The sequence below is a fragment of the Tenrec ecaudatus genome, chromosome 8 (genome assembly GCF_050624435.1).
Source record: "Tenrec ecaudatus isolate mTenEca1 chromosome 8, mTenEca1.hap1, whole genome shotgun sequence".
NCBI lineage: Eukaryota > Metazoa > Chordata > Mammalia > Afrosoricida > Tenrecidae > Tenrec > Tenrec ecaudatus.
In genome coordinates this window covers 145,663,452-145,688,854 of record NC_134537.1, presented here as the reverse complement: position 1 = coordinate 145,688,854, position 25,403 = coordinate 145,663,452, and the positions used below count along the sequence as shown (strand labels likewise).

At 41.6% G+C, this 25,403-nt stretch overlaps 1 protein-coding gene across 6 annotated transcripts in view; it reads right to left on the bottom strand.

Annotated features, from left to right (window-relative positions):
• Positions 1-25,403, bottom strand: part of ITSN2 (intersectin 2) — a 173,583-nt gene that overhangs the window by 71,578 nt on the left and 76,602 nt on the right. For all 6 annotated transcript variants that reach the window (XM_075557041.1, XM_075557040.1, XM_075557039.1 and 3 more), the window contains 12 exons: positions 22,515-22,607; positions 18,808-18,871; positions 17,701-17,864; positions 15,357-15,560; positions 15,134-15,230; positions 13,643-13,782; positions 6,546-6,609; positions 5,827-5,964; positions 5,295-5,380; positions 3,640-3,902; positions 2,510-2,659; positions 191-331 (listed from right to left, as the gene is read on the bottom strand). In XM_075557041.1, coding sequence (XP_075413156.1) covers positions 191-331; positions 2,510-2,659; positions 3,640-3,902; positions 5,295-5,380; positions 5,827-5,964; positions 6,546-6,609; positions 13,643-13,782; positions 15,134-15,230; positions 15,357-15,560; positions 17,701-17,864; positions 18,808-18,871; positions 22,515-22,607 — 1,604 coding nt within the window. The remainder of the gene's footprint in view (positions 1-190; positions 332-2,509; positions 2,660-3,639; positions 3,903-5,294; positions 5,381-5,826; positions 5,965-6,545; positions 6,610-13,642; positions 13,783-15,133; positions 15,231-15,356; positions 15,561-17,700; positions 17,865-18,807; positions 18,872-22,514; positions 22,608-25,403) is intronic.

Below are 25,403 nucleotides of genomic sequence, written 5' to 3'. Positions count from 1 at the left end.
TATAGAAAAATTTTAGGGAGTTGACAGGTTTCTCGGCTTATATGTAAATTGTGTTTATTTGCATCCTTCTGGGGAGGAAGTCCAGCAAACATTCAAGGTGGTCAGGACCCCAAAGTGAAAACCGCATTCTACGCAAGGCAGAGCTGTTCATAAGCGCACACATCCAGAGATCCGGTGGCAGCGGGCTGACCTGCAATTCCTGTTGGAGTTGCTTGATTTCCATCATGTTCAGATCACACTGTTTATCCAAAACTGCCAGCTCAGCCTTTTGCGTTTGTTTTCTGAGTTGGACATCCTGAAGTCGGCCTGAGAGCTGTTGATGTTTGCCATTCTACAGAAAAATCACATAAATATAATATAAACATGCCAAGAGGCAATGTTCCTATCAGAATATTTCTATGTAGTGACATTTTTTAAAATGTCATTGCTTATTCATACTCAGTCTTAAATAAAAGTCTGAAACTGAACAATATATTTTAGTTGGGTCGGTTAAGTTGAAGATAGCTATTGAAAGAAACCACAATCATTCTCAAAACACAAAAGCCAACATTTTAAGATGAGAAAGCAACAACCAGAACACACTGAATATTTTCCTGAACTCAGGATGAATAAGGCATATATTGGCATTAATTTATAATATTCACATCAGCAACAATCTCCAAGATGAGGGAAAATACTTGCATATTATATTTAGCACTGCCTTCTTTGTTTTTTTTAATTTCTTTAATTTTATTGAGCTATAATTAACACATCGCACAATTCAATAGTTTAATCATATCTAGAAGGGTTGTGCAATCATCACCACAGTCAGCACTGGGAACTTTTCTTCCTTTTTTGTACTTACTGGTGTTGAACCTCCCTTCCCCACCCTCCCCTTCCTTGCTCTCAGGCAATCATTAATTCAGTTCCTGTCTACATAAAGCCACTCATCTCCATTTCTCTGTCCAGAGAAACAGACAAACAAGCGCAAACAACAAACAGAGACCAGCAATAATGACCACACCAGAGAAAGATTTCAATCTGAGAGAAAGTAGAGAATATTAAACATTTAGAATAAATTCACAAGACATTGCATTCCAGTCTAAGTACAGCCGCTAAAACCCACTCTGTTCTGGTCTGGTGTCGGGGCTGTCCATGCTCTTAGTCCCTGGGGACTCAGTCCATGGCATGACCCTGCAAATGGATGCGGGGCGATCACAATTGCCCATAGCTTAGCTTTCATTTCTATCCTTAGTGTTGCCATCTAAAAACCAAACACACTCACTGCCACCGCCTCAATGGCAACTCACTGGGACTCAGTGAGACAGGGTCCATTTACCCCCGTGGGTTTCTGAGACTGTAAATATTTGTGAGTAGAAAGCCTCTGCTTTCTCCCCCTGTAAAGAAGCTGGGGGTTTTGAACTGCTGACCTTTCAGTTAGCAGCCCAACGCATCACCCATTATATGCCACCTTCTTAATCAATTTTGCTTGGTGGTATTTATTACCCTTGTTCTGGGCGGGGGGGATCAGTCGTATGGTCTACACTATTGTTACATTTTTAAGGAAAACTATAGATATCCAAATAATTATACAAAGAGGTTAGAGTTTATAGGTCTGTTTTGTAGTTCTTTGAGTATGATTAATTGTGATATGCTTTCCTATTTGAACATGTAAAACAGTAATTTGATTAAAGATAATGTGATAACTTTTTATTTAAAAAAATTCAAGCCACAACCAAATAGAATATTAGGCTACATTTAAATAAGATCTAAATTTATATCACATACCTATTTAAGTATTTTCATAAAGTCCTACCACCAGTTGTAAAGACGATTTGAGAAGAGACTTAGGGCCAGTCCTGGGGCGGTCTAGGGAGGTGGCTGAAAGCTCTGCCCTATTCAGGGGTCCTTTGTAATTTTTCACTTTTCATTTCAAACCAAATCTTTTAATGATTTGGTCTTGTGGTGCGTCTAGTCGCCAATGTGAGCTAAGTATCACAGACTGTAGAGAGCTGGAAGGAACTGAGGTCAGTAGTTTTAGATGACCTTTCTTTTTAACAGGACTCATTTCCCCCAAAAAACACCCTGGATAACGCCCCAATCACAAGAAAGCGATAATGCGGAGCTTGCCTGCTATGAAGTGGGGGGAAGAGAGCGCACTGTCTTTCTTCCTTCGCTTTCCCCTCTTTCACCTTTGAATTACCCTCCAAAGTCCATCTTCCAGAGACCAATTTGAAAATTAAATGACTGAGTTGGTGCCTGTCTTTATTTTACAGATGGTCAAAATGAAGCAAGGAGAAAGAAATGTGTGCCCAAGAGTGAATCGGCGTCTGCTCTGACAAACCTTAGCCCTCTGGACCCCTATACTTTTTCAACAAATGGAACTGTTCAGTTTGTTAAAGGTACACATGAAAATATGACTACTGAATTACATGCAAACAATTTACTTATGCGATATTAGAGAACAATGACACTTTTTCAACAGGTAATTCTAACTTCTCAGATAAAATTCACTTGAACTTGGTCATACCAGGGCTTCCAACTCAAGGTGAAGACTCTTCTTTTTAGAGTTTAACCTGACAACTTCTTCCTGCTCTCTATTCCTTTGGTTGAGAAGTTCCTGTCGACGAATTCTCTCCCATTCTAAACGGCGCTGCCGTTCGAGTTCTTGTTTTGCTGCCTAAAAAGAATGAATAAAATTACCGAATAAGTGTAAACATTTGCATCACTGATGAGCTGAGGGGGTAACAAACAGGCAGGCGAGGCAGTTTTCTGCACTCAGTGGGTGTTAGCTCAGGAGGGTGACTGTGGGCAATGGCGAGCTCGGCTTGGCTGACCGCAGTTGAAAGTTCTAGTTGACGCAGAGGTGCCTGGGAGGGAGGAGCTGCAGCTCTACTTCCAACAATCAGCTGCTGCAGGAAGACCCTCCACAGCACAGCCCTACCCTGGCCAGCATGGGTGGCCACGAGCATGTGGTCACTGTGTTCTCAATGGAGCTTCATGAAAGACTGCCATGAGAGTGGCCTCAGCCATCAAGCCTGTCATTGTTCACAGAATCTCATCTTCTCCTTGAAGTGGCTTTTAATACGTAAAAGGATGGCATCACAAATATGTATGTTCATAAAAATAACTATACTTTTATTCTGGTATTAGGGAAGCCAAAAACTTCCACTAGCACTGTAACTGCCACCATAATGCGCTGTTCCCTATCCCCAGTCCTCTGGAACACACACGATTTATCCTCAAACGGAGTCAAAACCATCATCTTGATTCTTCTCAGTACCTCGGAACCCCACTCAAACTACCCTCTTGACTTCTCTTAGGACCTCTGATCCCTACTCTTGTCTTCCTGCCCCCCCCCCTCCGCAATTTCATGACCTCTTAATCTGGGTCTTAAGCTTCCTGTCTTTAAGGACCTGCTGGGAAAGACCCTCCTCTAACTCACTCACCTTAATTCTTCACTCAATTCAATTTTGTGATCCAGCCTCCTCTAAATTAAATACTACCTGACAAGATACTTTCTCTACCAGTGACCACCTAAAAACCTCCCACAAGCAAAGGTCCTTCTCCCTCATGATGGGAGGAAGAACCAGCCATTTCTAAATTAGTGGTTTACTAAGTGCAATGGCTTTCTTAGAAAAAAAAATTTTTTTTAATCACCTCTCGCCTTTCTATTTCTTTTCTCCGTTCTTCTTCCCGTTGTCGCTCCAGCTCCCGCTGTCTCTCCAGGCGCTGCTCTAAGTCGACCTGCTTCTTCCACTCTTGCTCTTGCAGCTCCCTCTGTCTGCGCTCCCACTCCTCCTTTTCCTTCTGGGCTTTGCGCTCCGCCTCCCTCTGCTGCTGCTCCAGCAAGGCCTGCCGGCGCTTTTCCAGCTCCATGTTTCCCCGCTCATAGTTGGCTTTCCACTTGTCCTCAAAAGTAACTGAATGAGACAGAGTGTGTACGTTTCCACACGTGAGGAACCAATGGGCTGCTCTCCACACCCCACATTTTGTGTCCATGTGGGTGCTATTACTGTTTAGATGCAACCCTTAAGAGCAATCATAACTCAAAGGCAAAGAGGTAACTATTTACTTTTCAAACAAGAATATTCAGTTTTGGAAAACAAACATCTGAGTTTTGAGTCCACCCTAGAGAAACTGTTTAAATATTGTGACAAATAAAAATATGTCTCCTAATGCAGAGGACTATGGATGACGGTGGGAGCCCAAGATTCATTTAAGGTACTACATAGAAAATACGCCTCCAATGACCTCCCTCTTCCCACAAATGCGGGCTGGGAGGGAAGTGGTTGCTAAACTGAGGGCATTGGAGAGGTGAGTACAGAAGATCAAAGGCATAAATCTGACTTCCACAGTTAAAACTTTGTCAGCTGATCTTCCCTGGTTCTCCCCCCCACCCTACCCCCACCCCACAGGGGCATTCTGGACCTGATCTGGTTTCCAAAGCTTTCTGTATGTTTGGTTTGATTTTTGCTTGCTCATATTGGGGTGTATCTCAGAAGTGTTGTGTCACTGGGAGTCACCCTCTTGAAGCTGAGTGTTTTTCTGTTTTTTGGTATATGGGACCCGGGATGGACGGACCCATGGAGACACCAGGTAGAATAAAGGTTACAGGGAGAGGGAGTACAGTGGTGGGGTGGTGAGTGGGAGACGATGTCAAAGAATCCATGTAGAAGAGGAATGTTTGGAGGCTGAATGTGGTAGCAATTGTACAGTTCTGCTGGATGTGATTGAAATAATATATGTATTAAATCCAATTAAAAACAAAAGAAAAATGCTTAAAGATGACAGAAACAAAACTTGAATTATAGAAGAAACTTCAAAGTCTTTTATCACAGTACCATGATCACTTGATCATATAGATTTGAGTAAATAAAAATTAGGAAAGCAAAAAAAGTCTCCTTAGCATTTTCTTCAAGGACAACCAAAGATATGTTGCCATAGATTTATTTTAACATATTTCATGAACTTGTTAACATTTTAAGACTTATGTACTTTTTCAAGCAGCATTTAAATGATGGTCAAAGCTGAAGATGCACTCAAAAGCTTGCTCTAATTATCTCACCTAAAACGAGAGACAGTCTAGCTTGGATTGCTACACTCATGCCAGACCCACAGACTACCTCTTCGTCCTTCATACGGAGCTTTGTCATTATGACTATTTTAATCTTATGGCTGTCAATATCCATTCCATCCATTAAAGAGTTTATCTGGCAGAGCATATGAAACACATAAACATCAACATGCAAGATGTTCATTTCCGTTTCACAGTCAAGAGAACTCATTATTGTCACTCAGACATTCAATGGTACCTGGTAATTTTTTCTGCGGCTCCTCTTCTTGCATTTTCTGATAAGAAGGCAGACTTCCATTAATGGAATCAACTTGCTTTCCCCCTCTAAAGGAATCACACAACAAGCCAACTTAGCAGCACACCGTCTGGGACTGTTGAGACAGACTACAGTCTGTTTAAAGTAACTTCATATTTAAAGATACTTCATATGGTATTTAAAATGCAATAGTTATAATATATAACAGCATATGGGTTCAAAATCATATAAAACTGGATTCAAATTGTGGTTCAGTTAATTATTGTTTGGGGCAAGCTTACTCTTAATCTCTATAATAATCAGTTTCCTTATCTATAAAATGGTAAAAAAAAAAACATGCCTGCTTCCACCATGTACTCCCTTCCGGTGTAACTAATTAAATACTAAAATCAAATGGCAGTGCAAATACTTAACTTTCCTCTGATCTAGAGCTGAGGCATCAGGAAATTCCAAAGTAAGAATTACATCTGCAAGGGGATCAAAGCCACACCTCTTCACCTCCCGATGCACTCACCTAAAAGAGGGAGGTAGAAGCTCAGGAGGTAAGGTCAGCGGCAGAGGCTGTCCTGCTTTGGCCATGTCAGTGAGGTGCATCGCAAGGATAAACTCTTCAGCTTTTAGCTGTCCATCACCATCAATGTCAGCCAGAGTCCTAGAGGAAATTTGAAGATGCAGAACTTAGAAGAGAAGGAAAGATGATTTGCAATGAAATAGTATCAGAAGAGGTCAACATTTTATTTTTCAGATCAGAAAAAATGATAAAACAATCGGGTTAACATTATTTTACTGAAATGTAAATGCATGCAGAAAAGTGTGTTAAGTTTTTCTCCTTAATTTCTATATCACTAAGAATAGAGAAAAACACTTTTCAAACAGAAAAGGAAGGATCTTCTCTGAGAAAGTAGCTTTTACTTTTCATGGTAAATTCACTATTCAGTTACATTCAGCTCGACATTAAAAATGAAATATTCTTTCCTCTGAAGAAAGCACTGCACAAAAGTAAACAACAATTTAATTGGTAAAATAATGAAACACCAAATTCTCAAGAATAACATTTTGCAAAACTACATCTGCTTTCAAGGTCACATTAACTTTCAAAGACCCACTTTTATGAAGCGTCTTTGAGCCACAAACTTCTGAAGAAAGTAATGAGTTGGAATCAACTTTATCATGGAATAAATAACAATGCATCTTCTCTGTAACTGAGGATGCATAGTTAAATGGCAAACTCACCAAATAGTAGCGAGCTGAGTTTGAGAAAGATTGGACTGAAGGAGGGCATTTCGAGCTTGAAAACCTGAAGGGATGGGAAAACCAGACAGAAAAGAAAAGGCATTAGTTTTCTTTAAGGATGTGCAAATCTAAATAGCTCTATCTAGAAGTTAGTACTGCTGCTATCCTGGGAACTTTTTAAAAAATAAAGTTTCTTTTTTAGAGGAGTCTCAAAAAACAAGGTGAGACGTTTACAGATACCTCCCCATCCCCTACCTAATTTCCTCCACTACTCCTGTCTTACATTCGTGTGGGACATTTCTACAACCGATGAGCCAGTACTGACACATTACTTAAAACGACAGCCCATACTTTACATTAAGTGTGTCTGTTGTACAGCCCTCTGGGTTCTGACAAATTCTTAATGTTACATATCCACAATTATAGTACCAAGCAGAAAAGCTCCTGTCCTAAAAGTCCCGGCTCCACTACCTCGTGCCTCCTGAAACCTGGACAACAATGCATCTTTTACCATCTCTACAGTTATGCCTTTTCAACAGTGTCACATAATTGGAATCACGTAGTATGACGCCCTTTCAAAGTGACTTCTTTCACTTAGAAATACGCATTTATACTTCCTCCGTGTCTTTTCCTAGCTTGGTAGCACATATCTTTGTAGTGTATTTCTTGGCACATACATAAAATATCGTTTCGTTGAATGATGTACCAGTTTGTTTATCCATCCGCCTACGGAAGGCTCCCTGGTTTGATTCCCAGTTTTGTCAACTATGATAAAGCTGCTACAGTAAGTTTGAGTGCAGGTTTCTATGTAAGCTTAAGATCCTGACTGGTGGATCCGAAAGATGCTGCCAGATACACGGCACTTGATAGAAATCAAACACACCGTCCCTGCCCCAAGGAGTTTAGGATCTAGAATTAGTGGACTCAAATGCTCCTTTCAGCCAGACGATGGTGTGTGACAAATGGCCAACATGAAGGATAGGGCTACCGGGCGCTGGAAGCGCTCGAGGCCCAGCTCTCGGGCCTTCTGAGAATCAGAGGCACAGCATCCATGGAAGATCTCCGGTTTTCTCTTAACTCTGATGGTGCTCTTTCTGCTTTTCTTCTCCTAAATGCAAAGATCTGTCCCCGGTACTTTTCCGCTCTGCCTTGCAGAGCATCTAGAGCAGTGCTTCTCCACCTTCCTCACGCCGCGGCCCTTTCAGACAGTGCCTCATGTGGTGGTGACCCCAACCATAGAATTATTGTCATTGCTACTTCATCACTGTAATTTTGCTACTGTGATGAATCATAATGTAAATATCTGAAATGCAGGATGCAGTAGGTGACTCCCAAAGGGGTCGCAATCCACAGGTTGAGAACCGCTGATCTAGAGGCTGATGATTCCCAAATGCACACTCTCTGCCAAGAACTTTAGATTTCTATATCCAACTGAAAAATGTACATGTATATATCAAATGAAATATGTCTAAAATTTTTCTCTCAATTCCCATTTATGTCTCCCTAATTTTCACAAATTTGTTCTCCTCTAGTCTTCCCTTCCTTATAAATCACTTCCACACAGTTGCTCAAGCCAGAAACCAGAAATTCACCCTTGACCCCTCCCTCCCATGTATGCCAATTATACAACAGCAAGTCAAACAATCCTATCAATGCATGCCTGGGTCCCCTCACCTGTCTCAATTTAATGTCACTTGCTCAGAAAGGCCTTATCTGCCCAATCTATCTTTCAATAGGTTCATTTCCATTATATCTCATAAACAGTATGTAATATAACACTTACAGTTGCTGGGTGGTACAAAGATCACACATTCCGAAGCTTATTTGGCCTACCACACCTTTACAGGAAAAAAAAATAAACTACTCGAGTCTTCTTGGCAATTAAAAACTTTATACCACAGCCCATAATCCAGGATAAAGTATAGGTATCTGCTTTTGTAGTTCCCTTCCCCACTCCGCCGGCCTTTGCCTCATTATTCCAGCACCCCCTAGGGGGACGTCTCACCCCCTTTGGGAAATACAGTTTAGCAGCTCAGCTGATATCTGAAAGGCTGGACTCCAAGGGTGGCTTAAAATGTATGGAGCACAGTTCTACTCTGAAGTACATGGGGTCGCCACTGGTCAGAATGAACTTGACAGCAACTGAGTTGGCTATCTTAATGTAACATTTATACCTCATTTTGTTACCCATTCCATGCCAGTAATTTCTACAAAGACAAAAAGCTTGACAGCTCCATTTACTAATGGGTATTCAATGTCTAGTACATACCAAAAACCCACTGCCAAGGGGTCAGTTTTGACTCCCCGCAACCTTACAGGGCAAAACCTACGGGTTTCTGAAGCCATAACTCCATGGGAATAGACCAGGGATCCTCAAATTTTTAAAATAGGGGCCAGTTCACTGTCCCTCAGACCTGTTGCAGGGCCGGACCATAGTTTAAAAAAAAAACTATGAACAAATTCCTATGCACACTCTACATATCTTATTTTGAAGTAAAAACAAAACAAAACAGGGCAAAAACACCTGGTGGGCCGGATAAATGTCCTCAGAGGGCCACATGTGGCTCGCGGACCGTAGTTTGAGGACACCTGGAATAGACAGTCTCACCTTTCTCCTGCAGAGCAGCTGGTGATTCAGAACTGTTGGCCTTTCAGTTAGCAGCCCAACTCAGTACCCACTGTACCACCGGGGCTCCTAGCCTAGTACAGAGATGCTCATAAATACCTATGAAAGTAATCAATGAGATTGTAGTTCATTACATGAAGGTTTCTGATAAGTTACCCCAAGGTCACTGCTATCAAGTCGATTCCGACTCACAGTGTCCCTACAAGAGTACAATTGCTCTCAAGGGCTTCCTAAGGTTTCTGAGACTGTAAGTCATTAAGAGATCAGTCAGCCTCATCTTTCTCCCCTGGATGGGCTTGTGGGTTTGAACCACTGACCTTGAAGTCAGCAGTCCAAAGCTTAACGTACAGCACCACTGGGACTCCTGATAATAAAACCCAACATGTGTAGACTACTTTTTATGTGCTAATGCTCAACTATGCTCACTTTCTTTAGCATGTTTGCTTCGTGTATGCCATCTTGGCGAGTTAGCCTTTGGCTTCATGACCCACAAGTGAAATCACCTTTCTTCTCTAGGGATGCTGCTTAGCCAGTGAAGCAGGTACTGCACCTCCCACCTCTGGTGTGGTGAAAAAAGTAAAGAAGATTGAGCTTCTACTCTGAGTCCAGCCTGAGTCATGGCCACTGCAAAACACATTTGCACACCAGACAGTGTGTCTACCAACTCTTCCTCAGCACACAGGGAGGCAGCTCCGCCCCGAGTTCCACGGAGCTTTGAACACAGAGGGCTTGACGGCCAGAGCTGCACATATTACACGGAGCAAACAAGATGCCATACACTGTAACATGCAGTGGAAATGTTTAAATCACACTGCTTTTAATCTTTATTCGTCTGGCTTTCTCATCTGGCCATGTAGTAGAAATTACATAAAGAGGGGAAAAACTGGAAGGACTTTGTAACCTCATCCAACTAATTTTATTGCGGAATTCTCAAAGGAAGTTTGAGGTTTGAGGAGGTCTATAGGATAAAAAGGAGGTCTGGTGGCACAGTGGGTAATGCAACAGGCTGCTAAGCACAAGGTCAGCAGTTTGAACTCATTAGCCACTCTGAGGGAGAAAGATGAGGCTTTCTGCTCCTATAAAGGTTTACATCCTCAGATACCCAGAGGCAGTTCTACCCTATCCTGTAAGGTCACTATAAGTCAGAATCAATATAATAGCAGTGGGTGAGCATTTTACTAACACAGTGGTAAGTTCCGGGCTACTAACCAAAGGCCAGCAGGTGGAGGAAGATGTGGCAGTGTGTGCCTGTGAAGATCTACAGCCATGGAAACATGATGGAAACTGTCTCCTTTGTTATGAGTCGGGATCGGCTGGACAGCAGTGGGTTTGGTTTTGTGTTAAATGTAGCATTCTTCTAATGAAAGAGGAAGGGAAGGCTACTTCCGCCTACAGGGGGTTCAATAACTAATGTGGGCGCCCCTGACACAGAGGCCTGAAGTTAGCATTTTAGCAAACAGGAGAAAGCAGAGGTGGAATGTAAATGGTTACGAGGCCACCTATGGAGGGTGTTAGACCTGTGCAGGCCAAGCCTGATACCACAAAGGATGCAGAAGGCCAGCAGAGCCCTTGAGTAAGGAAAGCCCAGTGCAACTTGATGCCCTCTTGGTCTACCATTCCTTTGGCTATCCTGTTCCTCTGCCGGGATGTCAGCTCCTTCCTTCTTTGCCTGGCTGTTTATTTACCCTCTCGGATCTAGCTCCAATGTCATCTCCTCTGGGAAACCTCTCTTGTATTTTCAGAGGTGGTAGCTTCCTCGTCTATATTAATTACAGCCTTCTTAAAGGATGAATCAATGACTATGATTATGTGAGCTACAATATGAGCTATTCAGAGGTACAGACTATGCCCTGCCCTCTGAATTCTAGTGCCTGGCAGTGTACACAGAAAGTACTCCAGCTCAGTTTATATGTGAGTCAATTAATCCATCCAAGAAAGTCAATAATGGAAGAGGAGGAAAAAGGAAAAATATTAGACCAACTGGTACATTCATTGGGCAGAGCTTAAATATGCTAGGCTACACATATACGGGGCTCATACTCAGATCCAGAAGATTAGAAATAACTACTGCTCTCAAAGAAAAGGTTATATATAAGCTAGTGACATACAACTTTGGCCTTGTAAGTCTTAGAGAAAATAATATTCTCTAAAAACAATCCACGACACACACAAGGGATCGCTTCCTCATAGTTAGGCCCCACCGAGGCTCCTGTAAAGCAGTAGTTTTTACCTGACTGCCAACCTAAAAATTGGCAGTTTGAACCCAGACAGTGGTGGCATGGAAGAAACGGCCTAGCAGTCTCCTTACACAAGATCACAGCCAAGTAAACCCTACGGAGAAATCAGTCTGTTTGTTAGCTCCCGGGAGTTAGAATCAACTTGAAGGGTCCCCACTGCCCTTCATGACCTAACACAAAACCACCTGTGCTTACACTCTATGTTATCAGTAAAACACACAGATGTACGAATCTTAATGAACACCCACAGGAAGGTAGAGAATGCTTCTATCATACCAGAAAGTTGTATGCAGCAAAATAGCCACAAAACGGGACTGCTATGAAGATCAATTAGGTTTTCCTATTCATCACAGTCATATAAAAGAATCTAAAAGTACATATTTTTTATGCTTGGTTTCTTTCATTCAATACAATATTTGTAAGATTCATCCATGTTGTTATATGTTCCAGCAGTTCTTTGTAATTGCTGTATTTTCCTCTATGGGTGTACCATACTTTATCCATTTAACTGTTAATGGATATTTAGGTTTTTGCTATTTTGGTATGCTATGAATGAATTTGTCATGAATATTTCTACACAGTTCTTTCTTCTTAACTCACTTTGTTAACGTGAGAAAGAACTTCTTTCGTGAAACTGTGTGGCCCAAAGAAAGCTCATGTTTTCAAATGGTGGTAATTGTGGCCTTAACACTCACCATAAGGAAGTCTTAATACCATATTTCACAGGTCCTAAGATGTTACCAACTATAGCATACTCTTTTTGTTTCTTAAAAAAGATCATTTTATTGGGGGCTCATACAACTCTTATCACAATCCATACATACATCAATTGTATAAGGCACATTTGTACATTCGTCACCTTCATCATTCTCAAAACCTTTGCTCTCCATGTAAACGCCTGGGCAAGACTAGTCTTTCTCTAGTCTTTCTGCTCCGGTAGAAATCTGCAACCTCAGAAACCCACTGGGGCAGTTCTACTCTGTCCTATAGGGTCACTTTGAGCCGGAATCGACTCAATGGCAGTAAGTTTGGGAACATACTCTTAATTTATGTAACACCGACATAGGGAAAAACCACTGTCAATAAAACTGTGATAGAGTGCTAAAACACTACTGATTATAATACACAGCTCAATTTCGGAAGTTAAAAAGGTTTTAAAACACGACTTAACACTATAATGCACCCTGTCTCACATAATTTGCTTTAAATGTCACAGAAGTACAATAACGTACAGGAGCACAATAATGAATCGTTCGCCCATGAACCTTCTCCCACCTTATCATGACTAACCCTCAAAGCTACTTGTGTTTCCAAAGTGTTTGTTTTTGTTTGGCCTAACCCTACGCCTTACCTCACGCCCCTGCCTCCTGGTCACTGACATTTCCTTCTCCAAACAGGCCTGCACTCCTGCTCTTGGGTATCTTCTCTGACCCCTCCACACCCTCACCCTTTAATCCTATCTTTTCAAATCTCTTCCATGAGGGCTCTTAAATGCTTCCCTCCTTTAACACTTTTATCTGCTCTCTTCAGTGCTTCCATCTCCCATGCTATATATTCCCCATCACGTTAAAAACCTCGATGATTTTTAAACATTTATTTCACTCTGTCCTAAACCATAATTCATTGCTAAGTAAAGAGGGAGGGGGGAAATTAAAAGGTAGGAACTCTTTTGCCTATTATTTTCCATTTATATGCCCTCTGTAGTCCTACAACAACTAGTGGTTTGGATAATGTTCTAGTCTGGGCTCAAAGGTCCTACAGGGAATCAAGGTCAAGTCCTATGGCCACATTTTGGTTGTAGCATAAAAGAGTGCACAGTGCTCTCTTGAGGTTTAGCGAGGTCAATCAGAGAAAAGGCAAAACCGCTTTCTGGAGAAGGAGCAGGGAGCTGAAGCTAGGCTGCATATGCACTCCTTGTCACTCAAGGTTTTCCAGTCACTGCAAAGCTTGGAGGATGAGGATGGATCTCAAGGGAGAGGTCCCTTCTCCAAAATGTTGGGTGTATATGTAGGTGCTTAACCTGATCATCATGATTCTGAAGAAGGCATTCAAATAGGGTTCATCTTTGAACTCATACATAACTGAACAACATTTGTATTTACTGAATAAATGCCTGCTAATTTTTCTGGATGCTAAAACATTCGATTTCTACAAAGTATAAATTCAAATAAAGGTCCTTCAACAGAGTCCATGTAAGAAAACATTCTCTCTGTCAAACACTGTGTGCCACTTACCTGAGAGATAACCACTCATGCTTTTGTCGAGACTATTAAATTTTTGCCGATATTTTAATCTTGAAGGCTGAGGAACTGCCCACTCTGAGGTTCCAGTCTTGGGCGAGTTCCCCGAGAGTGAAGCGGTTGAGGAAGTTGAACTAAAACAAATTTAAAATCTTTATGTTACTAAAAGAAAGTATGTAAACTTTATAAAGCAAAGATATCAAGAATCCACCTTATACAATACAACAAAAAATGTTTTTGTATTTGACAGAGAAAAAATAGTATCCTATTCTTTTAAGATTACTGCTATTGTGGTTTGGGTAAACATTTGAAGAACAAATTAGGTTTCCATTCAACAAGTTGTACATATTTTGTTTTGTGACATTAGTTGGATTTCTCTTGTTCTTAATAAACCAAATACCCACATCAAGCATAAAACACGACAGGAATGCCATATATCAAGAACTCCCTATCTTCCAGGCCCTGGATTGTGCTAGAGCCTTGACAAATATCATTTCTAATCCACACAACACACTTAAAAGGAATTACTGTCCGCATAGTGCAAACAGGTAAATTATGACCCAGTGGAAAGCTTGGACAAGGTCACACGGTCAGTTAGTGAATGTTTAACTTGGGTCATGAATGGTGTTTGTCTCGGTCAAAGCGAAGACTCTTTGTAGATTATTACAAAGTGATTTGTGCATTGCAGTGATTTGTATAAGGAGCTATGAATGAATACTTTCGTGAACTCTGAAAGGTACCTAATATGCAGAATTGTTTCAAAAAAGAAATTAACCCTTCTGTGCATTTTATCAGTTAATTTACCCAAGGTACTTCTATTTGGCCATTGTAAAGTAAAGCTCAGGTAAAGTCAGAATTTTGAAAAGGAGTCATTTGCTAACACACCCTCAACAACTGTAGTCACAAAAGCTTGGAAGCCTCTAAGGTGCCTCTACAGGTCTCTCACTGTCTGAGGCTAAGAAGGAAGACGAAAATCAAAAGACAGATGGAAGCATTCAGCCCAAGGAGCTGATGCACCACATGAACAGCAGCCTCCACATGCTGGAGACCAGAAGAACGAGATGGCATGCATTTTCCACGACCGCCTTGACTGACAAGGATCACACTACAAGGTCTTGGATGGAACAGGATGGGAAAATAGAACAAAATCCAAAAGCATCAAGAGACCAGGGTTGGTCAAACAGACCAGTAGAACCCCCAAGGCTATGGCCCTTGGTTCCCCTTCAAGTGTCGAAAACCCATCATTTAAGATCCAAGGACAAACCTCAGGTTTAGGAAAGAAGGGACGGAGACAGGAACTACGGGGAAAGGGGGTAAGTGATGGGCATTGAAGAGATTTCAGTGAGTGAGCAGAAACAAAGTGTGTATGACTTGTTGAATTTACAGCTGGTGATCACTTAATTCACAACAAAAAGTTATATACACACAAGCACATCCACGTAGACTCTTACTGAAGGAAAATAATGGAAGTCTTGACATACATACCTGCTAGATCCTAAATCAATCAGGGACTGGGCCTTCTGTATACTAGCACCTCCAAATCCTCCCATCATCAGACTGTACGACGACGTATGCGGCAATGCTGGGGTGGGGGAAGGACGGGTAAGGAAAACTTAGTCATATCACAAAGTATGAAAGAAATGTGTATCGATTTGGATGGTTTTGGTTTTCAGATGAAATACTAATTTATGAGACATAAAGTGCTTACTTGAAGAAGAATAAGGAATGGACAAAGGCTGGATGAGACTGGCGGTCCCATTTGGTAATGAGGATGTGCTAACAGAAGGCACTAGGGGGGCAGGCATCATCAGAGGAGGAAGAGTGGTCCCTGAAGCCGCAGAGGACAAGGGTGTTATTGGTGCCACTGCAGGCAATGACGGTGGAACAGACAGATTGGGCATGCTTCCCATTCCTAAAAATAAAGCAGAACACAAGCAATTCTGAAACAAATGAAAGAAAACAAGCTTATAGTACAGCGAACAAAGTCCCATATTTATGAAAACCTTGTGGGTTCATAAATGACCTACTCTTAAAAATGCCCTAAAGCAGTTTTGACCCTGATATGAGGTAGATAAACCATTTTATACCAATATTCTGTTCTCTATGAACCAATATAATGTCTAAGGAGTTGGAAATTCTCTTTTCTTACATGAATAAAATTAAGCAGTCTTTTCCAATTAAAGATTGATGTCCTCAAAGAAAATGTTATTATATGATCAAAGGTGGAATTTTGTGTGAGGATAATAGATACAATGTTACTAAGCCTGTCTGTGTGTGTGTGTGTGTGTGTGTGTACATCATGCACACCAATTTTTAAAAAAAGATATTCTAATTACTTTAAGAGACTTATTTATGAATATATGTTACTTGTAAAAAGAAAATGTGCCACAAAAGTTTTGTATTTCTTGAAAGGTATGAATTCAAAGACAACTATTTCAGAAAAACAGACATACAATTTCTATTCTTTTAGTGACTGCAGAATCCTACGCATAGCATATAAGCAGGTCACATTTGATTTTTGTCCACAGGGTTCACTGTAACTGTGAAACAATGAAAATATTTTAAGATTTAACAGCTGGAGTGAAGGAACATACTGTGGTTTCAGAGAGATACCTAACTGAATGTTCCATTCAAAATGAGTGTGTATCATAGATAATTAATAAGAAATTGACTAAACAAATTAATGGGAAAAAAATACCAACTGGATGACTGATTTGAGTACCATATGTAAAAAGTCAGTAACTATTAGTCCTAATTCTCACTGGCCAATTAACCTTCAACTTTAAAATTTTTCTATTTATAAATACACATGTACCACAGAGATATTGCAGGTTCAGTTCCAGACCACCACATAAAAGTGTAGCACATTCTCGTTCAATTCCCAGTGTATTTGTTATGTTTACACTATCTGGTGGTGCTGTGAAGGAGTGCTGGTGGTGCAGTGCTAGCATGTTGGGCTGCAATCTGCAAGGTCAGTAGTTTGAAACCACCACCTGCTCAGAGGGATAAAGATGAGGCTTTCTACTCTTAGAAAGAGTTATAGTCTTGGAAATCCACACAAGCAGTTCTACCCTGTCTTGTAGAGTCACTGAGTCAGAATCGACTCGATGGCAATGAATGAGTCAATGGTGCTGTCAGGTATTAGACTGTTAACCACGTGGTCAGCAGTTCAACCCACCAGCTTCTCTGTTTAGGGAGGCTAAGAGTCACAATTGGCTTGATGAGAATGGGTGGGGTAGGTAGTCTATAAGCATGCATTTTACGAAAAGTTTGGCATATTATAGGAATCACCAAAATGTAACAAAGAAACACAAAGTGAGTACACACTGTTGCCAAAATGGCACTGATTGACCCAGAGTTGCCACAAATGTTCGATTAAAAATACAATATGTATGAAGTGTGATGACATGAGGTATGCGTGTAATTTTAAATTGCTTCCCAAATTAAATCATTTAAGGTTAGTTTAAAATACTTCGAATGGTTCCGAATATCATTTATACAGAACATGGAGAAAAATAACTAAGAATTCTTTCTGGATCAGCTATGACGAAGGCAAAGATATAACTGATCACTCAGGCAGGAGTTGTGAAAGATGACAGATCAGCTGCCAGGACACCAGGCAGTGTGCCGACATCACAGAGCTGTCCCTGGAAAGGAGCCCTGGGGCAGAGGGGTTACGAGTTAGACTACTAACCACAGGTTAGCAATTAGAAACCACCAGCCACTCCTCGGGAGAAACACCAGGCTTTCTGCTCCTGGAAAGAGTGAGAATCTTGGAAACTCACAAGGGTAGCTCTACTCTGTCCTATAAGGTCACTAAGAGTTGGCACTGACTTGATGGCAGTGAGCTTAGTTTTGATATTTGAGTCCCTAGGAAACTTGGATGCTTAGTGGTAAGAGTGACTTAAATGTTCCTCTGATTTCACACATGAAAATTAACTGGGAGTCCGTGTTGCCATTTTGCGCTAACAAATAATTTCCTAATCTCCAAATATTATTCCTACAAAGCTTAACTACCAAGCGAAAGCAAATCAAAGTATTAAATTACATACCAAAACGAGCAGAAATTAAGGGGGAGAACATAGGGGGCTGCTTCATAATAGGAGGGAGAACCACGGGCAACGGTTGACCTTGAAGCTTTAGCTTGATGAGCTTCATAGCTATGGAGAACTCCTGCTGATCCATTTTCCCATCCTTGTTCAGGTCTGATAAAGCCCTAAAAAGGTGAAGGAAGTGGGTAGGTTGGTATGTGTGGTGATGGTTAACAAAGTCCACATGATGTTTAGGGCTCAAAAAAGAAAAAGGATGACAGAATATTCACATGCAATTCATCAAGTTGCTAAAAAAAATCCATACGATGCAGACTCATACACAGACAGACTCTTAGAAGAGTAACAAAAGGCTAAAACCAGTACATTAAGAAATACCGAACAAAGAAAATATCTTCTAAAACACTGCCAGTCTACTATATAGGTATGGAAACCTTCAGGATGAATTCCACCAGTTTGAATATAAAGCATTATTCAAAAGGGTAATAATTATAAATTTACTATCTTTTTTTAAGTATTCATTCTCACTTTTATTGCTTTTGTTTCTTTTTGAATTTTTTCCCCAAAACCATTTTATTGGGAGCTAATACAGAATATATCATTCCACAGTTTAATCACATCAAGCAGTTTAGTTTATTTAAATACTGGTTGAATGCATGTTCTGTTCCTGGCATTTTGCCAGGAAATGGGACATTTCACATGTAAGATAAATAAAAGAGACAGTTACTGATTGGGACTATATTAAAAATAAAACTTCAGCTATTATAGAGATTAATTTTTAAGGTAGGAGCCAGAGAACAAAGGGATAGACTTACAGATGTGTAGAGTTGATGAAATAAATGAAACAACTACAATGTAACAGAGAGATTTTGAAATGCTACCTAATTATAAAGAAATGCTATTCCATGGATATGTATATACCTTCTTTCCTTAGAAAAGCTATAGTTATTAGAAATTTAGTCTATAGAACAAAACTCCAATATTTTCAATTTACTCTATAAAATTTATTTTTCAGAAAGTACAAAAAATACTCTTAAGAACAATGGATTACAACTAAGAAGCAACATTATATTAACACTGTAAGTTCAACTACAAAAGAAAATACATTACCATATTTCAGCTAAAACAGGAGCTGGCAGGCCTGATTGTAAGAAAAAGGTACGTGCTTGATCACCTAAAGGCACCAAAGATCAAGCAGCACATTAGTAAAAGCAGTTACAACAATACATATTAATTATAACCATGGGCATATGAATTTTTACAACTTCAATTCTATTAATCAAAGAACGAATGAAACAGAAATACACTTACAAAATATTTATATGTCAAATAAGCCTCGGATCTTTTGAAACAACAAACATCATAAACGTGTACACATTAATCAATACTGAAAGATTACAACTTAGTTTTTCCCCAATAATTAGGTCTTACCCGATAATATTCTTATTAAATAAAATGCCATCACAGTGATGGTGCAAAAGGAAGCCCAGGAGATGTGCTTCCTTACAGGCTACAGCCAAGAAGACCCTCTGGTGCAGGCCTACTCCATAACATATGGGCACAAGACGAGTCGGTTCCACTGCGAATGGCTTGCTTTGTTGGTTTTAGGGTAATCAGAACACAACCCTGACTCCAGGTAAAGCAGTTACTATTATAAAAATACAAACAAGATTAAACTATCATGGTTAGCACAAGGGGCCTTGGTAATATAATAATAGGCTGCTAACTGGGTGGCTAACCACAAGGTCAGCAGTTCAAAACCAGCTACTCCAAAGATGAGGCTTCATGCTCCCATAAAGAGTTAGTCTCAAAAACCCACAGGGCCAGTTCTACTCTGTCCTATAGGGTCACTATGAGCCGACAATGACTTGATGGCAGTGGGTTTGGTTAGTGTTATTTTTGTCTGTTTTGGGGGGGGGGTAGTGGTGGTACAGGAGCTAAGTACTCAGCTGTTAACCAAAAGGTCAGTAGTGTGAAATCCCCAGAGGATATATTAGTCTGCTTCCAGAAAGATTACAGTGTTGGAAACGCGATGCAGCGGTGCTGCTCTGCCCTCTGGGGTCACTCAGAGCCAGAATCCACTCGATGCCCATTGGCGAGGCTAACATCCTTGGATGATGTAAACGGTTCATCATTCAACTACTCATTGAAAGGTTGGTAGTTCAAAACCCTCCCAGAGTTGCCTTGAAAAGGAAACGTAGCTATCTGTTCCCCAAAGTTCCGAAAGCCCTGTGGGGCAGTTGTGGCCACAGATCACCATTCATCAGAATCAACTCACAGCAACTGGCTTTCTCTCAGAGGCCAGATCAAACACTAGCCACCTACTTCGTGACCTTAGGCAAATTCGTGTCATCTCTAAGCCACTTCACCATTCTTAAAGATGGACAGCAATGGCACGACGGTCTTCAAAAAGTTTACGGAAAAATAGAATTAACAGACAATGGAATTTTCCCACTGACTTGACAAAATTGTTGTGAAGCTGAAATGGCACAGTACCTCATGTATCTGACAGTGTTTCAAAGCTACGTGTGTAAGGCTTTCAGCAGCTTCCTCGGGGAGCCAAGTCCTTCTTCGCTGTCTGTTCCTAGTCTGGAAGCTTCACTGAACCCTGCTCACTGGATGACTCTGCTGGCATCTGAAATACCAGTGTCACAGCTTCCAGCATCACACTGACAGAAAAGTGGTGGCTTTGAATAAACTGAAGAATAACTGGCCATTTGAATTATTGTGCTAGAGAAGAATATTCAAAGTACCATAGACTACTAAAAGGACAAATTAATCTGTCTTGGAAGTACAGTCAGAGTGATCTCAGAGGCACACATAGTGAGACTGCATCTTATAGACTGTGGACATGTTGTCAGGGAGACCAGTCCCCGGAGCACAGTATCATGTTTGGTAAAGTAGAAGGACAGCATAAAGAGGAAGGCACTCAAGGACGTGGACTGACACTATGGCTGCAACAGGTTCAAGCACAGAAAGCACTGTGAGGACGGCACAGGGAGGGGCAGTGTTTCATTCTGTTGCATACGGTGCTGTGGGTCGGATCCCACTCATGGCACCTCACAACAATCCCCGTATCTTCTCTTTTTTCCATACTGCCATCAGTCAATGCCAACTCACAGCAATTCTTGAGGGCATGATAGAGCTGGCCCGGGAGTTTCCGAGACTGTAAGTCTTTACAGGAGTGGAAAGCCCTGACTTTTCCCCTCAAAGTGGCAGGTGGTTTTGAACTGGTGACCTTGCAGATCACAGCCAAATGCACAACCACTCTGCCACCAAGGCTCCATCTTCTAGAGAGTGTATATTTAATGAATGTTGGCTATTGTAGTTACTATTACAGTTGAGTGCCTATGTTAAAAACACCTGACTTAGGAACAACCCCTAGTTGCCCTTTAATGTGATGTGAATTTGCCCTCACTTTGAAACAGCTGCCCATCCCCCACTTGAAACGAATTCATCACAATCATCTTAACATTTTTGAACTATGTTTAACATTTGTAACTGGATAACTAAATGAACATTCTTCTCTTTTTAAAGCTTTTTATTATAAATTGAGTGAAGGTGTACAGAGCACATCAGTTTTCAGTTCATACACATTTTGTTTCACAACACAGACTGCAATTCCCACAATGTAACCCCTTTCTCCCTGTGTTTCCTTTTTCCATGCCTCCTCTTTTCCTAATCCTTCTGAACTTTGCTGTCCCTGGGGAAATGATGCCCTTTAGAGATCACAAGGTTGGTGATTTTAGAAGTGCTCAGCTCGGTTAAGGTTCCTAAGGGAACCTCTCAGCTGGTGACTGAAAATTGAGCCATGGGGGTGAGTTCATTACCAGACCTGAAGCGTGACCAAGAACCATAACCTCAAGGGTTCTACCAGTCTCGATCTGAGCCTGGTATTTTTTTTATTCCTATGACTTTGAGTTTCGTTCCACATTTTTTCCCCATTCTATCCAGGACCTTCCAATGGGAGCCCTCTTAGAGTAGGTGCTGGTAGTAGTAGCTAGGTGCCATCGAATCCTGTCTCAGGGCCATGGAGACTGACATTTGTGTGCCCCACGGCTGTTGTTAGGTGCTGTTCGGTCATGCCACCCCTGTGGTCTCAATGAACACTGGCTGGTTCTTCAACAACTGTTACGTTGGAGTCCATTGTTGCAGCCACTCCGTCAATCTATCTTACCAAAGGTCTTCCTCTTTTCCAATGCCCTTCTACTTTACCAGGAGCCCTGTTGGCATAGTGGGTTCCAAGATGGGCTGGTAACCTCAAGGTCAGCAGCTAGAAACTATCAACCACTTTGCTGGAGAAAGATGAGGATTTCTAGTCCTGTGAAAAATCAAGGAGCATTCTAGTTGTACTTCTTTCAAGACAGATCGATTTGTCCATCGAAGCATATCCCCTGGAAGGCAGCTCATGAGTTGGTAAGACCCAAGCCACTACTCACCCAAGTGCGATGTGAAACTTTTTCGTTGTAGACCCTGTTATGACAACTAACCTTGGGAATCCCCATGACTGTGGTCCTGAGCACCCAGGCCCACGGACTCATTCCCTCAAGGTGTTTGGTTATGTCAAAGAAGCTACATGGAAATTCTTACTATCATTTGGGGTTCTGAAAAGATTTCTCCATACGCTAAATCTAAAACCTGAAAATTAAGACAGTTCCAGGAAAAAATGATTGGTTTTTTTAATTCTAGAATTCTGATTGATATGAATTTCATCACTACACAATACACATTTGCTGGCAATCAAAACAAGCTACTTCTAAGACACATGAATAGAACTATACCTCATTAATAAAATATAAAAATCATAACAAACCCACCTGTTATATACCCGCCTGAAGGTTTGAGGTTATCAAACTGCTTGTCGTGCTTAGTCCGTTCTTCAGAGGTAATAGCCCACATGTTTGGCCCTCCTAAAACAAAGAAAGTCGAGTCTATGTGTGAGTATGTTCAATATACAGTTATGAAATGTAAACAAGCACCCACTTAATGAGAGAGTTCTTCAGATCTGTATGAACATAAAATGTACGGTTCTGTCATGGCCACATATGACATGACCCCTCAAAATCTCCTGTATACCACTCACTGGAAATGAGCAATGAGAGAAATATTGGCATTAAAAAATAAAATGTTACTTCCCCTTCAAAAAACCTCTACACTCTAGGTGCCCAGGTAGCATAGTGGGCTACGCCTTGTGCTGCTCACTACAAGTTCGGTAGTTTGAGCCCACCAGTCACTCCCTGGGAGAAAGGTGATGCTCTTTGCTCCTACAAAGATTGGCAGCCTGGAAAACAACAAGGGAGTAGTTCTATCCTGCCCTACAGTCACTAGGAGTTGGAATTGATTAGATGATGGTGGATTCTGTTTTGTTTAGTGCAAGAAAAGGCTCAATGCCTGATCCACTATTTGAAAGGGAAGGTACTTGTTATGAAGAATTTGTTGTGAGCCAGGGTTGTTTCAAGACAACAAAAAAGGTAAGACAAGGGCACAGTCGTGACGCTTGCTTGCACTTTACCACATGAAGACGTTAGGATAAGTGTGTCTGAAAGGTGCATGAAAAAAAATCAAGGCATGAGCAACATAGTCGACATGTACTGAGTACACCAGTAGCTGAAATACCCCCTTTGAGTGCGAGGAGAGTAATACTTCTTCAGTGGAAATGAATTCTAAATGGTCTTAATGTATCATGCTCAAAAGTGAGTTTTACTCAAGAAACTTTGGAAAGACATTTAGTGTCACACACACACAGAGACACACACACGCATACTTTATGTGGGGATTACTGTAGATGGGAGGAAAAGTTGCAAAGACAGCACAGAGAATTCTCATATTCCCTTCCCCCAGCTTCCACTCATGTTGACATCTTACCCCAAACACAGAAATGAACCACTGTACACTCCAAAACCAAAAGGCCAAGCTCCCTGACACTGAGCTGATTCCGACTCCTCTCGACCTGAGAGGACAGCACAGAACTGCCCCAGCAGGTTTCTGAGACCGACTCCTTACAAGAACAGGAAGCCTAGGCTGTCTCACGTGTAGCAGCTGCCAGTTTTGAACTGCTGACCTTGTGGTTAGCGGCCCCAGGAGTATCCACTACACTACTATTACTAGCTAAATTAAATACCGTCTCCAGCAACAAAACTGGATTCCAGGGTCTTTGGGACAGTACAAATCTGGGACTACTGAGTATGCCAGTTGGCGCAGCTGGCAAAGAAATGCAGCTGCCACAAGGGGGTTGGGACGTTGTCAGTTTCCCTGACAGTGCTACTAGGGTCCCTTAGAAAAGTAGCTCTTGGATTGCTACAGAGCTCTTACTGAAATGACATCATTGATGCACAAAGGCCCAGACTGTCCCATCTGAAAGATAGGACCATGTTGGGACAGACAGGTCAATGCCAATTCCATGATTAAGAAGTTGGGATGCATCAGTCGCTTATCCTTATTCTTGTCCAATGAAAATGGCATATTCAAGAATACCGATAGCCTGGCCTCTTGCATCTTGGTTGTACATGAATAAGGGGCAGCTCTGGGGGGAAACTATTCCCCAGCTCCACGGCCTCAAGTGCAGTTCCCAGATCAATGAGGCCCTCACTGCCTGGGTCTGAGCAGCTGAAAGTGTTCCAGGCTGCAGTGGCTATTTGGCCTCAGAACCGGTGATGCAGAACAAAAAGTACACGTGGTCATTCCACTCACTGAGCTCACTGTGGATTCTTGGGCTGCTGCCAAGCCCTACCAGGAAAACTACAGACTGACCGAGTGAAAACATGCTCTTTGGGGCTGCGAACTGAAAAATGTTGTCTGGCTCACTCTTGTAAAGGCGTGTTCTTTGATTTTTCTTTCTTTCTGTCAGAACTGGCCCTGGAACCTTCCTCCCAAAGGGAAACTAGGCACCCAGGGGTGGCTCTCCTAAACAGTTGACAATCCATTACATCTAAGTGACTGTTGAGTGTGTGCCACCCCCCACCAGAAAATCCTGACCACCACTTGATCGCCATTCCTAACCTTGTGCAGAGTCTGTTAGAAACATCAGCCCCACTGCTGTATCTCCCATGCACATCACAGTCAGATGTCTTCTTTACCCCTGTTCTCAGGAGTGAATGGATTACACCCACTAGGTGAGGTGGAAAATCAAGACAGGTTGAACCAACTACCTGAAAGTAGTCCTTGAAATGACAAGGCCCAGACTCAGTGATGTAAACTAAAGGAGGATCACAAGGCTCACTAGCCACCCAAAAGGTCACTTTAGAGGCACTGTCTACCTGCACCCCTTCTGACAGGGGTCCCACTTGGGAGGCTCTCATACTTCTCTTGCAAATGGTATTTTCTTTCCAAGTATACTGTGTGTGCCCTGGAGAGTGTATGACTGCTGTGGAAGCCAGGCTTTAACTTGCCTCCCTCCTAAACACACAGTCAGGTGCACCTTAGGGAGAGTCATAAGAGACTTACAAGTGTTTAAGGAAACCCGAGTGGCTCTAGAAAGTACTGAGGCCAGGTCAACCTCAACTCACGGTCAGAGTTATTACAGAATTATTCTGGATTTAAACTCACTATAGTTCAAAGTGGTGACTGACCAATTCTGTACCCCCTGTCACACCTAGATCAATGCCTCAGGTCACACAGAAAAGTCAACACAAACACATTAAGGAGAAAGCACTGGGCTTCCAAAGATTGTCAGTGATGGCTTAAGAGACTCCGGAGAACAGAACTGA